This window comes from Pezoporus occidentalis, unplaced genomic scaffold (assembly GCF_034315485.1).
Source record: "Pezoporus occidentalis ecotype Australia unplaced genomic scaffold, CSIRO_AGI_Poc_V1 ctg133, whole genome shotgun sequence".
In the NCBI taxonomy this organism is placed as follows: domain Eukaryota; kingdom Metazoa; phylum Chordata; class Aves; order Psittaciformes; family Psittacidae; genus Pezoporus; species Pezoporus occidentalis.
In genome coordinates this window covers 5,114,938-5,131,311 of record NW_026913136.1, presented here as the reverse complement: position 1 = coordinate 5,131,311, position 16,374 = coordinate 5,114,938, and the positions used below count along the sequence as shown (strand labels likewise).

At 36.6% G+C, this 16,374-nt stretch overlaps 1 protein-coding gene across 1 annotated transcript in view; it reads left to right on the top strand.

Moving 5' to 3' along the window:
* LOC134158768 (lysine-specific demethylase 4C-like) overlaps window positions 1-16,374 on the top strand; it is a 132,439-nt gene that overhangs the window by 88,455 nt on the left and 27,610 nt on the right. Inside the window, exon 11 of the mRNA XM_062609068.1 lies at window positions 12,423-12,608. Within this exon, the coding sequence (XP_062465052.1) occupies window positions 12,423-12,608 (186 nt within the window). The remainder of the gene's footprint in view (window positions 1-12,422; window positions 12,609-16,374) is intronic.

Genomic DNA, 16,374 nt, shown 5'->3' with positions numbered 1-16,374 from the left:
AACCTGTATCTGTTTAAGTTTGTCAGAATCATATTCTTAAGAGTCATTCAAATCTCAGGATCAAAATTAGTCTGACTTGCAGTACATTATTGTGTCCTTTGAGCCATCTCCCTTGCTATGTCCTGGGCTCCAATAATATCCATGGCAGTAAGACACTCTGCATTAACTAAATACTTAATCTGTTGTATTCTTCATCTTGGAAGTTTATGGCATAATTTCTGAGGTATGAGAGGAGAATTATGCCTAATGTTTGAAAAATATCTGAGTCCTTAAGACAAAACAGTTTAAATCTGCATGTGTTTAATGCAGTAATAAGAATTAGTGTTTATTTTCTGAGAACTATGTAGAGTCAAAGCCAGTTAAAACATCTGCTAGTTTAGCTAGCATTTAGTGCATGTATTCTAATAAACAAAATATGCACTGTGTGTGAGCTATAGCTTAACTTGCAATAATTTATATAAAAAGGTGCTGTCTTGCCCTTTTCCAACCTTTCCTCTCCTTTCTCTCCCTTTTCTCTTTCCACTTTTCTGCATTCTCACCTTTTCCTACGTTTACCCTCTTTTCCCATTCTCCTTCCTTTCTTCCCCTTTATTACCCACTCTTACCTCTGCCTTTTCCCCCTTCTACCCTTCCCCCATCTCTTTCTTTCTCTCCCTCTGCTGTTTTCTATAAACATGAAAAATTCTCAGTCTCTTCCCATGTCTGAGCAAGATAAATGAACTAATTTAAAATATTTTCCATGCCTCATCTGTCCACCCCACAAGCTGTCAATGAGCTTGGATTGGAAGCTTTCATGCCAATAGTCCACAGTGAGCAGTTGTATTATTTTGAAATAAGAATGTTGTTTCCATGGCAAACTCGGAATGCTTTGCAACTGTGCTGATATCCACATACTTTTGGGTTTATGCAAGAAAGATGATACTTCATGAGATTTTTTTAAGCAAAAGGTCATTTGCTTACCTGCCCAAGATAAAGTCATCATAGTATTCTTTCATATTTGTATCTTTTGAGAGAAAGCAACAGGGAAAAAATTAAAAATGGAGAAAAAACCAGCTCATTTTAAACACACTGTAATTTCAGTTTTTGCTTCTGCATTTTTTCCAGCAGCCAAGTATATCAATAGCCAATATGTTTCAATTTAGAGAGAGCAGTGGGTCTGTAAATTTTTGTCATGGGTAAGTACTCCAAGACGCTGCTCACAATCTTTTTGAGTGGCATCAGATTATTCCAAATATTTACTTAGTAAAGTTAATACAGGACTTTGAAATGAGGGAAACATTCAGAAATAATGTACTGGTTTTGAGATACTATAAATTGATACATTTTAGATTGTATAGGTTTTAAAACTTTTTATACTTAATATATTTTAATATGTCTTACAGAATATCATAACTTTTCTGTACTTTTTCATCACTTTTGCCTGTTAAAATCCACTATTTTCTGGTTGGGCATAATGTTAACATCAGCTCTGCTGAAAAATAGAGTTTGTCTTTTGGCTGAAAGCTTCAGAAGTAATCTTTTCTTTGTAAGCTATGCATTCCCCCAAGTTTTCCAGAACTGAAAAAAAACCCCAACTTTCTGTGATGCAGAACATGTTTAAATTCTGTATTTCTTGATTCCTTCCTCAAATTAAAAAAAATAAAAATAAAATAAAAAATAAACAATTTCAAAACAAACAAAAGCTATGGCCCTTTACCATGGAACAGTCCTTTATCTCGTTTAGACTTGTTCAGTTTTTCATATGCTCATTAGCACCTGGAAATAGCATGACTCACATTTGCTCAATTTACTGTAGAGGTGCCATGTAGTTCTTGGCCAGTGGCATAACCACACTGCAAGTTTTTATTTGTTCTTCTTTTCTAATAGTGTATTCTGTACACAATAGCTTCCTTTCAGCAGAGAACAACTTGACAAGCAGCTGTGTCCTCATTTAGTGTACAGCACAGTATTTTCTTTCCCGCAGGCAAAGTGCATTCACCTACATAATTGGCCATGACCCCTTCTTACCCAGAGGACATTATACTGAAGTCCATTCCCATTTTCTAGTCTTTTAAAACACAAAGCAGCACATTACTGTCATGCTAGTAGGTAGATGAAATTTTGATATGTGTGCTAGTATTGTCATCAGAGGTTTATGTCTGAGCTTGACAAGATTCTTGTTTCTAAACATTCGAACATGCATGTCCTAAATGTTATATGATTGTTGCTTTAGTAATTTTGTTTTTCTTTGTGTGTGTATATGGAAATACCCATTTAGTTTATTGGTATCACTTTACCGATTAGCAATTCTAAGAAGGTTTTGGAGAATTCTCAGTTTTTTAAATAAAAGATGGTGGTACCTTTATTTTGATAAAGACTGTCTTAGCATTTTTTCATTTCAGTAAATTGCTTTTTCGATATTGCTAAGAATATAATCCTTTCAATGTTGCATCTCCATGTTCTAATTTTAATTAAAATGTTAAATTCTGGGTGTGTGTTTGGATGTATCCATATAAAGTAGTATAAAACAATTATTATAAAATAAATAATATATAGAAGCAGTGATCATCTCTGTGCTAAGCATAAATAATGGTGTTAGTTTTTCAGAGCAGTGTTTTGCATTAAATGACAACTCATGAAGCAGTGAAGCCGGAAGGGGCCATACAGTCTTAAAGTTCTCTAATTATTGTTTGATAAGGACTTTTCTGAGTTACAAAGTTCTGGATGACTTCTCTAGCTACACTGTGTAGTAATGCTCTGGTTTTGTTTGGGATCTGTCTCTTTTGAATTCTCAATAATAAAAAGTCTGCCACTGGAATTTATCTTGGGTAGATTTGGTGAAAAGAACCTGAGGATCGTGGTCTAGAAGTTGAACATGAATCAGCAGCATACCCTTGCAGCAAAGAGGGCCCGCTGTATGCCGGCCTTTATTTGTAAAGCGTAGCTGGCCAGCTCAGGAAATTGATCCACTCTTCCCTTTTATCTGGTATTTGTAAGACTGCACCTGATCTCCCCATTATTGACATACAGGAGCAAGTCCAATAAAAGCACACTGAGATAGTCAAGGCTGGACACAGGAGGTATATGGAGAGACTGAAGAAACTGGGTCTGTTCAGCCTAGGGAAGAGACACCTTTTTTGCAGAGATTTTACTGCAATTTATAACTAGGTAATCAGAGGATAAAGGAAAGATGGACACACGTGTGATTTCTGAAAGGTGCATGGTGATAACTTGAGAGGTAAAGAACACAAACCAGAACTTGGTAAATTCCTGTGTGGTCTAAAGAAAGGGTTTTCTTACTATGAAAGCTGGTGGTTTGAAATTTGAACAGGTGCCCAGCAAAGTTGAGGGATCTTTGTCCTTGGAGATATTAAAAACTCAGCTGGACAGGCCTTGTACACCTGATTTAGGTCTGCTTTGGCAAGGTGTTGAACTGCAGACCTCTGTAGGTCTCCTTCACCCTGTTATTCTTTGACTCTCTGGAAGTAGTTTATATCTCATTTTGCATCATTTTTTTTGTCTCTTGGATTGAGAAATAATGTGTTTATGACTGGATAACTGGAGTGCAGAAAAGAATCTGAAGATGGCTGTTGCTTTTGATTTCCAGTAATGAATCAGCTGGGAAGAGTGCAGTTACAATATAATACTGGGGCTCCTAGCCATCATTTTCATGGAGGCTGCAGCAGTGGGGCAGTGAGTTGATGCCTCATCACATTTTCAGCCTAAATAACCTTTCACAGCTTGTCAGGTGTTTAGCCTTTGTCTAGATGGCAAATCTGTTCAAACTGGACTATGCAAATCTAAAGCAAAGTCTTAATAAAAATGCTTTCTTCTTGGATAACAAAGAAACAGAGAATCCTTCCAAATCTCCCATATTTATCTTCCCGGAGTTTTCCTCTTCTAGTACCAGCATCGAGCATTTCTTCTTAATTTTAGCTTGCCTGAAAGGTGCACTGAATATAGGCATGAAGCTTGTGTAAAATTACACTTTTTAATGCTGTGTATTAAATTGTTTGTATCATAGAACAGCTTGGGTTGGAAGAGACCTCAGAGATCATCTAGTTTTAACACCCTGCCATGAGCAGGGACACCTTCCATTGAAGGTGGAAAGTCCCGTCCAGCCTGGCCTTGAACACTTCCACAGCTTCTCTGGGCAACCTAATATACAAGCCAAAAGGTGAAAATTATGAGGGGATGTGTTAGTAGTGACAATAGATAGTGGTCCATGGTGAAACACACAAAAATAGAACAGTACTGTTTGGCACGAGTTGTGGGAACATAACCTTGAAAATAGGGGAGTTAACACTGCTGTTAGCAAAAGAGAGTCTCATACCAGTTGCAAGACACATGAGATAATGGTCTGTTGTGGCTCCTCCCTGAAAATTCCCTAAAAGTCCCACAGTCCACTTCGGAAATCCTGGAACAGAGACCAGTTTGTACTAACTGTGCAGTCATAGCAAATAACCATAACTGGCCACTCCTTCTGATGTAGGCTGGACCCCTGTGTTGGAATGAGTGTGCCCTTTCACTAGCGTAAAAGCCAGAGCCTCATGCAATGTGGTTGGTTTTTTATCCAGTGTGTCTCTCCTCTCTCGCTCAACCTGGCATCCTCGAACTCAGGAGCAGAGGGAAAAGAAACAAAACCAAAACCAAAGGAAGGCGTGTAACATTTCAGACCTACAGAGGAAGAGACATAATCTGGCAAAGGAATTTGTTTTTTTCTGTAATAAAAACACAGTTGAAAAAGTATATATGAATACATAAAAACTAGAGTTAAGCTAAAATAGTGACTCTCCTTATAAAATGAAGTTTCACAGTCACATTAATATTTTAGAAAAGAGGTAGATGTAACTTAGAGTGAGAATGACTAAATTCTCAAAGTGTCACCTGCTGTGTATGAATCTGAAAGGGAGGTAATGTGTTATATATAGTTGGTAACTTTGTGTTAGCAGCATATTCATCCTATATATAGTGATTCTTCTTTTTAAAGGAGATGTTGGTCATTGAGTATTTTCCTTTTAGTATTTATAAATAATAGACTTTGAAGAGATAGTGGAGATATGTGTGTATGGCACTTTCATCAGTAGATCTCTAGAGTAGGATTAGAGACCTCTCAAGTACTTTCTGCATATCTCCAATACTAAAGGTACTGCTCTAGTCTGGAAGAAGAGTAGGGACTTAACTGCAGTACTTGGCTTGAAGTCTAATTACAAATACTGAGTCTTCAAGAATACTGAAAATAAATACACAACAGTTTACTTCCATAGGTTTCGCATAGTTGTAGGTATCGTGGTGGTGAATACCACTGTGCCGCAATTGCTGGAGCTCTAACAAGTTCTTTTTCTTTGTTTTGCTCACCACACTCACCTTTTACTAGTTAAGGAGATTATGTAGTATATCACAGGAACATAAACCTTTTCAGGAACTTTCTAAAATAAGAACTTCCTCACAAAGTGTTTTGTCTTCTTTGATTATTTATCTTTCCCTTTTAACTTACAGTGTGAGGACTTTTCATTACAGTCACACAGTCTGTGCTTCAGAAGAGCCAAGTTGTTTTTTGGTTGGGGTTTCTTTTTCTTTCATTTTTGAACTCTACACTGTGTGTATGTCCTTCCTTTCATATGAATTAAACTATTGGTACCTTTAAAATAGTAGATGTATACTGCAGTTGTTCATAATTTTGGCAAATCCTGATAATGTTTTATTTTATCTTAAAATTGTGTATTTGAACAGTATGTATATTTGGTGATGATTTTGGTGATGTTTCAAGATCGTTTCATATTTGATTAAAAATTAAACAACATGACATACAAGTTCACTCATTGAAAGGAGACCCAAAACTACATTATTTCAGAGTTGATAGAAAATAAGATACTTTTTCTAATAGCTGCTGATGCATAAGTGTTATGTTTACTTCTCTGCTGGAATATATCACTAACAGAATTTCACCTACATCACCTACACACAGACATAAAGATGTCTGCCATCTTTAATTTGCCGTAGCCCCATGTCTGTTATAGGCAGACTTACTGAGTAGTAGAAAATTACAAATAATTTTCTACAGGCATTGTCTTTTTTTTTTTTCCTCTGAGGTACTGGTCATTATGTTTGAAATGCTAGAGGAATGCAAAATAGTCTCTTTGTACATTATCTAACAATATTCTGAGTTAATTTTATATAATTTATTTACACACGCTGAACAAAGAAGTGGACTAGATGATCCAATAAACTTTTTTCTTCACATGTTCTGATTCTAAGTTCTTTCAATTTAATAGCTGAACTGCTCAGATTGGTTTAGTTTAATCAGGAATAAAAGGAAACATATAATGAAAAAAAGTAATGAGCTTGTTTCCATAGAAACACACTATGCTCCCTGCCAAAATTAAGTGCTGACTTTGTATTCTGAAAGATGGTTGTGCAGACAACATGTGCTCACTGATCTGCAGATAATGTGTCAAATGTCTTCATAGTATGCATCTTCTGATTGCGTTGTGCATCATTAACAAATCTTTGTGCCAGTACTTTGCCTCCAACTCCTGCAGTATGACTCAACTATAATCTTTTCTCACTTCTAATCCATGTTATAGCTTTGGACTGGAGATAGAAAAGATTAGTTTCATTGTGCATTTTGTACTGTATGTCTGAAGTTATAACAGTTGGTAAGCTGGTGAAGCTCCTTCTGTTAATATTCTCTGTAAAATATTTGTTCTGTTAAAATCTGCAAGTATTTTACTACTCGTTACAGTAGGACCAATGTTCCATATCTAGTCTTTGATCATACACAACAGCAGTATTGCTTGTCTGATGAAATAAATTCTGAAGCAAAGCAGATATACTACAAAATGCAGAGGCTCTAAGGCAGATCTTATGGGGGAAAAAAAAATACCCATGATTTTTCATTAATTTCCTAAACTTTACAATGGTGTCTTTGTGTTAGTGTATATTTCTGATGATACCTTGAGGGTCAGAAATGCCAAATATATAATAGAGGATGAGACTATACAATTCAGTTAATGACTAGTTAATAACCATCTGCAGCAGCAGAAGAGCTCTTGTGGGTTGATTTTTAGTGGTATTTGGAATTTAATAATTTTCAGAGGCTCTCTAGAAATAGTTTCTTTTTGCAAAATTTATTGCCTTACTGTAGTGAGTTTCTTCACATAAGTCGTTCTTCTTGACAAGGCATAGAAATATTTTTGAGAGAATTCATTACTCCAGATAATTTCCTAAAATCCAGTCCCAGATTTCTACTACAATCTCACTTGTGTTTATTTTCTTAAATCCTTGCATCAGAAAGCAGTGGTAGTGTGTTTAATTCATGATCCTGTTAAGCACTGGAATTTTGTTTTGTAAATGTTACTTTTTTAAGGGAAGCAGCACCAAGTTATATAAGGATTCATAAAAATAATTATGAAAGCTGTCAGTGGTCTTTCTTCTGCAAAATACTGGCATCCAGTTTTTTCAGGCTTGTTCTTTAAAATCCATTCTGTTTATGTCTTTGCAACTTATTAATATTAAAGAGCTATTCCATGATCATGAAAGTCCATTTGCAGCATAATATTCTTTACTTTAGGGGTGAAAAGAGGTCATTTCATCATCTAGAAAATTGCAGTACGTTGTTCTGTCCTATATTCTTAATCTCCAGTTATATAAACAATTCTATTTATTCTCAATTTTGCATCTGAATATCTCTGCTTAAGATTGATACTCAGCTACATCCCCCATTGTCTCTGCTTTTCACTACTATCTAGCAAGCGGTAAGTCAAAATGACATTCTTCCTAGCTATCTAGGATGTTGAATTTGCTTTAGTTGTTAGGAGCAGCTGTAGTTTCAGGCTACTGAAAAACTATCAGTTGGGCATTGAAGTAGCGTGACTGTGTATTAGTAAGTATGCCAAGCTTTCAAATTTCACAAGTAGCAAGTAACATACCTAAATATGAGGCTCACCCAGACAGAGCGTTGTTTAGATTCTGCCCACTGCAGGAATTATTCAAGATTGGTTCCTTTTGGCAGACTTCAGGGAAGAGTAGGAAGGAGAGTGAATCCTCTGTCTTCACAACTGATGATTCCCTTTCTTCACTCATCGTACTGGTGCCTTTTTCCTGTGATCACTTTCAGTGTTTTGCATTTGGTTAGGGTTTTGTTATTGTTGTTGTTTTTTCTTTTTTTACTTTTCTTTTTTCCTCCACATTTGTCAGGATACCATGATAAAAATCATGGAATCATAGAATAGTTTGGGTTGGAAGGCACCTTCAAAGGTCATCTAGTCCAGCTCCCTGCAATGGGCAAAGACATCTTCAACTAGATGAGGTTGCTCAGAACTACATCCAGCCTGGCCTTGAATGTTGGATCCACCACAACCTGTGCCAGTGTTTTACCGCTCTCATTGCAAAGATTTCTTCCTCATATCCAGCCTGAATCTTCTCTCTTTTCACAGTATCACAGTATCACAGTATGCTAGAGATTGGAAGGGACCTCAAAAGATCATCTAGTCCAATCCCCCTGCCGGAGCAGGAACACCTAGATAATGTTACACAGGAATGTGTCCAGGTGGGTTTTGACTCCACAACCTCCCTGGGCAGCCTGTTCCAGTGTTTCGTCACCCTCACTGAGAAGAAGTTTCTTCTCAAGTTTAAGTGGAACCTCTTGTGTTCCAGTTTGTACCCATTACCCCTTGTCCTATCATTGTTTGCCACTGAGTAGAGCCTGGCTCCATCCTCGTGACACTCCCCCTTTATATATTTATAGACACTAATAAGGTCACCCCTCAGTCTCCTCCAAACTATAGAGACCCAGCTCCCTCAGTCTTTCCTCATAAGGGAGATGCTCCACTCCCTTAATCATCTTAGTTGCCCTGCGCTGGACTCTCTCCAGCAGCTCCCTGTCCTTCTTGAACTGAGGGGCCCAGAACTGGACACAATATTCCAGATGGGGTCTCACCAGGGCAGAGTAGAGGGGAAGGAGGACCTCTCTCGACCTACTAACCACCCCCCTTCTAATACACCCCAGGATGCCATTGGCCTTCTTGGCCACAAGGGCACAGTGTTGGCTCATGGTCATCCTGTCGTCCACTAGGACCCCCAGGTCCCTCTCCCCTACACTGCTCTCTAACAGGTCGTTCCCCAACCTATACTGGAACCTGGGGTTGTTCCTGCCCAGGTGCAGGACTCTACACTTTCCCTTGTTATATTTCATCCAGTTATTCCCTGCCCAACTCTCCAGCCTGTCCAGGTCTCGCTGGATGGCAGCACAGCCTTCTGGCGTGTCAGCCACTCCTCCCAGCTTAGTGTCATCAGCAAACTTGCTGATAGTACACTCAATTCCCTCATCTAAATCATTGATGAATATATTAAATAATACTGGTCCCAGTACTGACCCTTGAGGCACTCCACTAGTTACAGGCCTCCAACTAGACTCAGCCCCATAGACTACAACTCTCTGGCTTCTCTCCTTCAGCCAGTTCACAGTCCACCTCACTACCTGATCATCCAGTCCACACTTCCTCAATTTAGCCATGAGGATGCTGTGGGAGACTGTGTCAAATGCTTTGCTGAAGTCTTGTCTTGGAGTTTCATTTAAAACCATTACCCCTTGTCGTATTGCAACAGGCCCTGCTAAAAAATCTCTCATCATCTTCCTTATAGGCCCTTTAAAATATTAATAATATTAATTGGTTATTAATTAATAGTAATTCTATGTTAACATTATTAACATTGAAAAAAATGGTGAAAAAAGGTAATTTAAATTTGTATACTGTAAAGCCCCAAATGAGAGTTTGAGAATTACATCATTAGTTAAAAGCTAGGGAGGGGAAGGAAAGAAATGCCAGTATGGGTCAGACAGTTTGTTACTTACAGCTAATATACAGCTTGGTGTGCAGCTCTGCTAAGGTTCCAAAAGTCTATGCAAAGTAAATTTTTATAGTTTGCTGGGTTTATATTCTATCTTTTCTGATATTCTGATTTTATTAATCAAACATGGTAGGTTAACTACTGTTTGACTTACATTTTCAAAGATGAAGGAGCTTTTTCTCATATCTCTGAATGGGAGCCATGCTGTCTGATACACTTATGCAAGCTTGGAATTTACTTGTACATGTTTTATTTGTGCATGTATGTACTTTTCAAAATTAATGGCTAAATTTGAGAAGCATTCTAAAGCTGAGGTTCATCTTCATCAGCTCCTTCACTGTCATACTTCTACAAAGGACAAAGCATCTTACAAGTAATAGGAAACCTGTTTCACTATTTGTCAACCTTGATTCTTTTTGTGCATTCTAAAGAAGGCTGATTTTCAGTTTTTTTCTGGTATTCCACAAGCTCAGAGAGAAATAGGATTTATTTCTCACCTCCCCCCCCCCCCCGTATCTACAATAATATTCATGTTTTTAATCTTTTTCATACCTAAAGAGTGTACGAGTATAGCACAAAAGATTAATGTGTTTGGAGTTAACTGATGGAACAGCTACTTTCCTTGTATTTGGCAGTGAGGTGGATTCATCTTATGGTTAAAACACGGAAAGTATTTTCACTTTCTTCATGGGACTTGAAGTCTGCATTCACATAATTACATATGGCCAATCAGTATTCCTTTTATACCAGAGTAAATCTGAAGTAATTTAACTTTTCATCAGTGTTACAATTATTTTGCACCAGCACAGAAATGAGTATGGGCAACAGTAATTTGACAGCTTTTTTTAAAAAAAAAAAAAATATTGTTTTTTCAGTACTTTCAAGCTGCAACTCTGGAAAGTACTGAAGAATGACTATTCATACAATATAGCAGTTTGTCTAATAAGTTCTTATTAAGTAAACCTATGCAGAAGAGAACAGAGAAGTTGGTCTCTTTTACAGAAAGGGATGAAGTTTTGCTCTAACTTCCGTGGATTTGGCCATCCCATTTAATGTGTTACATTTTCAGTTTTCCTGACAGCACTTCCAGCTTCCCTTCAAGCATCTCTCACTGTCCTCATGCTGTTTTTATTTTTCTCTGCTTTTCCACTTCTAGAAGGTGATAAGCCTTAAAATATTAAAATAGAAGAATAACTGTACATATATATAGTTCTAAGTGTGTCTTTTTCTGAACCATTACTCATTTAATGTAATGGTTTAGATTTCTGCATCTCCCAAGATTTTATGATACCTTAGTCAGATGCTGAAGAAACAGCTGCATTGTAATATTTGCATGTTTGCTGCCTTGCGCAAGGGCAGCCCATAATTTAAGGGGATCAAAATTTCCTGCTGTAGCATGCTTCCTCCAGTTAATTTAGCTGCAGTTTACTTTTTTAATACTTTACCCCATTTACTTTGTTTAAAACTTTGCCCCATTCTTTCTTCTTTTGTTGAGTGGGCTGGTGAATTTTTGTGTAAGCATTCAAAAAGAGCTGTGTATTTGCATGAACTCAGTGTCTAGACATTACACACAATAGGTTTCAATTTTGTTTTCCTCCTGAAATTCCTATTTTACTTGGTTCTGAATGTATGTATTTTGACTTACCTGAAAATGGCTTAATACATGTGAATATAAATAAGTGTCAGAAATATTTCTTTAGATGGCAAAATTATCTTCTTACTAGTCTTTCAGATCTGATGTTACATCAGATTGGGCTGAATTCTGGTCCTTTTAGTGAATGATACGTAAAATTTTTAACCAAGTTCCAGATGCCAGATGCTGCTCTTTTTTCTACTTCTGCAAAGCCACACAGGCTATTAGCTTTCAGAGTGTGGGTATGAAGGCGGAGTTTTTCATGTTCACAATGATGTGCGAACTAGAATTCAGCATGACTGATGAGCTTGACAGGGCTAGCACTTACAAAAAACATTGTTTCAGTCACAAACTGAGTATTAGAAGTCATTGAAACTATCTTAGTGCTGAATTATACAGTAAAATTCCTGTAGATTTTCTTCAGATTATGGAAATTAATGGACAATAGAACAGAATTCTCTGGTAAGTTGGTAGGAAGAATTTGATGTGAGTTAATTTGAAATACTTTGGATTATTAAACATATAGTAAAAATAAATAAAAATTACACTTACTCACATTCCTAGTATAGACAGGCAAGAGGGTGCTTAAAAAAATCAGTGATTAGCAAATGTAGAACAAATGGAAGTAATAACTACTTCAGCAGTATGTTTTCAAATTATTAAATTCACTGTTACATTTCATTAAATAAAATGTCTTTATTTTCGAATAGATGAATTTTATGATTTTCAGTAACTGTTACATTTTTGTTAGCCATGAGGAACATTCCTGTATGCGATACAAGACATTTGTTACAAAGCTACCTTGTAATTCATAAATATTGTTTCTTTTGTCATGCATATTGCATGATATAAGATGTAATTATTGAAGCATAAATAACATTTCAGTCCTTGAGATACTTGCAGAAGTCACCAGACTTGGTGTAGTATGATAAATACTCTGTTTATTTTGCTTCTACAGAAATGTAACTTGTGCAGACAAAGAATTAAGAAAACCTCCGGTGCCTGCATTCAGTGCTCATATGGACACTGTCCAGCCTCCTTTCATGTTACCTGTGCCCATGCTGCAGGAGTGCTGATGGAACCTGATGACTGGCCATATATTGTCTATATCACATGTTTCAGGCACAAGATCAATCAAAATGTGGTAATGAATTTGTTTCCTTGTTTGTTAAAAAATGGAATTGCTGAATTAATGTATGTTTCCATAGAACATGGAAGAAGGGATCCATGTGATCTATTATAATATCTCCATCTATCATATTTCCATGCATAACAAACCATTACACCTTGAAGGTTTTTCCTTCTGCTGTTACCTGGGAGAAGTGGTACTTAATATGCCTAACACATTTTTGCAAACACAACCAGGATCTAGTTTTACCTAGTTTTGACAGTGAGCAGTGAAACAGTTTTGTTTAAAACAGTGAAACAGCCCTATTTTTACTTGTTTAAATAGTAAAACTGTTTTCTCTATGTTGTGGCCACTTCCTTAGCCCCTTAAGTTTTCCACCTTCCTCCAATATATGTCCCTTGATACTGGAGTCCCCTTAGGCTGTTAAACAATGTTCATGATTTTCTTCACTTTAGTCTCTTTTATGCTAAATGGTAAATGTGCTGAAGTTTTGGATTTTTTTCTTCTATGTTGTTACAGCACTTAATATAGTGGTATATCTCTCCTAGAGAGACTTTTTTTTTTTTCCTGGCATTTTTGTATTCATATTAATAGAAAAACCTACAAAATGCTAATGAAAAGCGGTAAGTTATTTAAATTCAGAATTTCAATCTGAAATATATTCATACTTTCAATCTAATGTAAAACTACAGACTTTTTTAGTGTACATTTTAACTGGAATAGAAAAGTAGCCATTATTTTGAATGGTAAGAAACAAAACACATATCTGAAAAAAAACACATTAGTAATACAGTAACATGGAATCCAATAAAATCCTCTTACTGGCTTTCTTCATCTATATGAAATAGCGTCAAAGACAAAAACACCAGCCACTAACTGGGGAGAAAAATGACTTTGTGTGGCTACTGTTTTAGAGGTTTTGTGAAGGATGTTCAAAGTAGCTTGAATGAGACGAGACTAGCACATACTTCCCCAAAACTCAGCGCCAACCTTTTTGAAAATTTGTGGTATCAGCATTTCCATATGGCTCAAATAAAAATCGTATTTGGAGAAGAGAAAGAAAAAACATGCTTTTTGTATTCCTCATTGGGCCAAAAATTTGAAAGATCACGTATTTTGTTAAAGAATCTTTTTCTGGGATATTCTTATCTTCTGGGACATGTGAGATTGCCCTGTGTTTGCATATGCTTGGTTTTATACTTTGTCTTTTGGATAATTAATCTAATCATATCTTTAAGCCTTTGGAAGTTTTTTCACCATTTTCTTGTTATGCTTTTCTCTTCTATTAGCTATTTCTTCATGCAGAAATTACATTGCACTTCACCATTAGGCATAGCAATATATCTTACTTGTAATGAACTTTTTTAGTTTCTGTTTTAACTTCCTTGCTTGAAAGCAGAACAGGGGAATTGTGCAGTCTGAAATATTTTTGTACCCTTACAAATTTTTACAGGAATCGGATTTTCTTGTCAGCAAAAAGAAAAAAAAGATCTTCTGTTTTTTTAGCAGTTGAAAGCATTGTACATAAAGCAAGGACACTTACTTCACCTCATTTCAAGGAAGCAAAATTAAATTATCTGGTTTTCCACTAATATAGCCTCTAGATATTGGGCCTAAATGCTCAGTGAATACCTGTAATTGCTGTGTTCTTCAAGTTTAAAAAAAAATATCTAACAACCCAAAACTGAACAGCCAAAGGATGGATCCTGCGGACTAGGAAAAATTACAACATATATCTATAGTGGTATTTGTAATATGTAAATCAATGAGGATGCTCAATAAAAAAGGTACAGATAAATGTGTATTGTTACTACTATTAGAACCATAGAATAGTTAGGGTTGGAAAGATCATCTAGTTCCAGCCTCACTGCTGTGGGCAGGGACACCTTCCAGGGCCTTAAAACACTTTTAGGTATGGGGCATCCACAGCTTCTCTGGGCAGCCTGTTTCAGTGTCTCACCACCCTCATTGCGAAGAACTTCTTCCTAATGTCCAATCTAAATCAACCTTCAGTTTAAAGCCATTACCCCTTGTCCTGTCATTACTCTCTCTTATGAGTGTATCGCTTTACATCAGGCAAGAGCTTACTACAATGATGAGGTGGAGTACGCATCCAGATTATTTAGGGCTGTCATCTCAAGCAAATTGTGTCCAAATTACTCAGCAGTATACTTTTACAAGTGTATTGCTGAATATATTTTTCACTTGGGATCAGATTCTGTATTGTCTTTTGGATTTTTTCCTAAACTATCTTTTTAATTTCAACCATGGAAAACACTGGCTAATAATATCAACAAAAAGGCAATCAAAAGGGAAAGCATGATCCTTGCATCTGTATAGTGCTGCCAAAGGGAGTAAATGTACAAATACCAAGAACTGGACCTTTTAGATGTTGATACTGCTTTTCAAAAATAGGTTCTTTACAGGTCCGTGGACTCAAAACTGAGCATGACTCTTGTATTTGCTGAAGGCACAGCTTTAGAAATAACATAAAAATCTGCTAGCAGAATAGGTATTTTGTACAGAATGTTTTTGATTATTCCTGTCATGGCCTATGTTACTTTGTTATGTAAACTGGAGTGTCAATATGCAAAGAAAGCTCTGTGATTTACTACTTCCAGGCAGTAGGTTGTTTTGGTTTTTTCTCATTTTTTTCTCTTTGACTGTGCTTGTCTCTGGGCATGAAATATATCCCTCACACCTTTTTGTTATCAAACTGCAAGAATACTTGGAAATACGGTTGAGAATAGGTGCTGCAGATGGATATGTTTTGATTAAAAGAACTCTGTTGTACACAAGGAAATAAGAAAAAAGAAGAAAAAGAAGTTATATGAATTTATACTGACAGGAAAGAAAAATCCCCATAGGATCCATACAAGATTAGCAAAGGCAGCACTGAGGGTCAGAGAAAGCCAGCTGGAGGCAAACATGCACTCAGGTGATGTGCCATTTGAAAAGTGTGATCAGAAAAAGCCACCTAGGCAGCCCCAGTTACATGCATTTTGGAGACTGTCTTTAGAAGGGGCAAAGATAGTTGCAAAAACCTGCTGTATAGGAGTTGCAGAAACCCACTGTTGCTGCCTTTTGAGCTATTTCAAATTATCTTCTTCTGTTATTGGCCATTTCTTAGCACTGTCGCACAGGGAACGAAGGGATGCTTTCAAATGAAATCTGCACACTTTTTCTGCTGAACACCTGAGTAATGGAGTGAATGTCATTGTTTGCCACTGTCTGCTAAATACTGCCCATCTCTTAACATTTCAGTGAGACTAAGGCATGCCTTAGGAAGGACATATTACCCCAAAATCATGAGCCAATATAGTTTTGAATTCTCATGCATAATTTCTATGCCAAAATTGGAGTTCTGAGAAGTAAGCTTAAAATAATGATGAGAGTTATGTTCCTTTATAAAGTAGGTTTCAGAATTTTGAGGATCCTCCATTAAAAACTCTAGTGAGAGAAAGTTGCTATATATTTAGATATGCATCAGATACCTATTTCATGATGGTTATTACTATTTCATATACTGTAGTTTGTAGGATATATTTTAGGCAGTATTCAAGGCCAGTTTGGATGGATTCTTGAGTGAGGTGGTTTAGTGTGTGGTGTCCCTGACCATGGCAAGGGGGTTGGAACTAGATGATCATAAGGTCCTTTCCAACCCTAACTATTCTATGGCGATATGATTCCGTATATTTTATTTAAGAAGATTTTTGTGTCCTGTCATACAGAAAATGAAGGAGAAAGATTGTCCTTCTTATCTGATTGAGTTTTGCACACA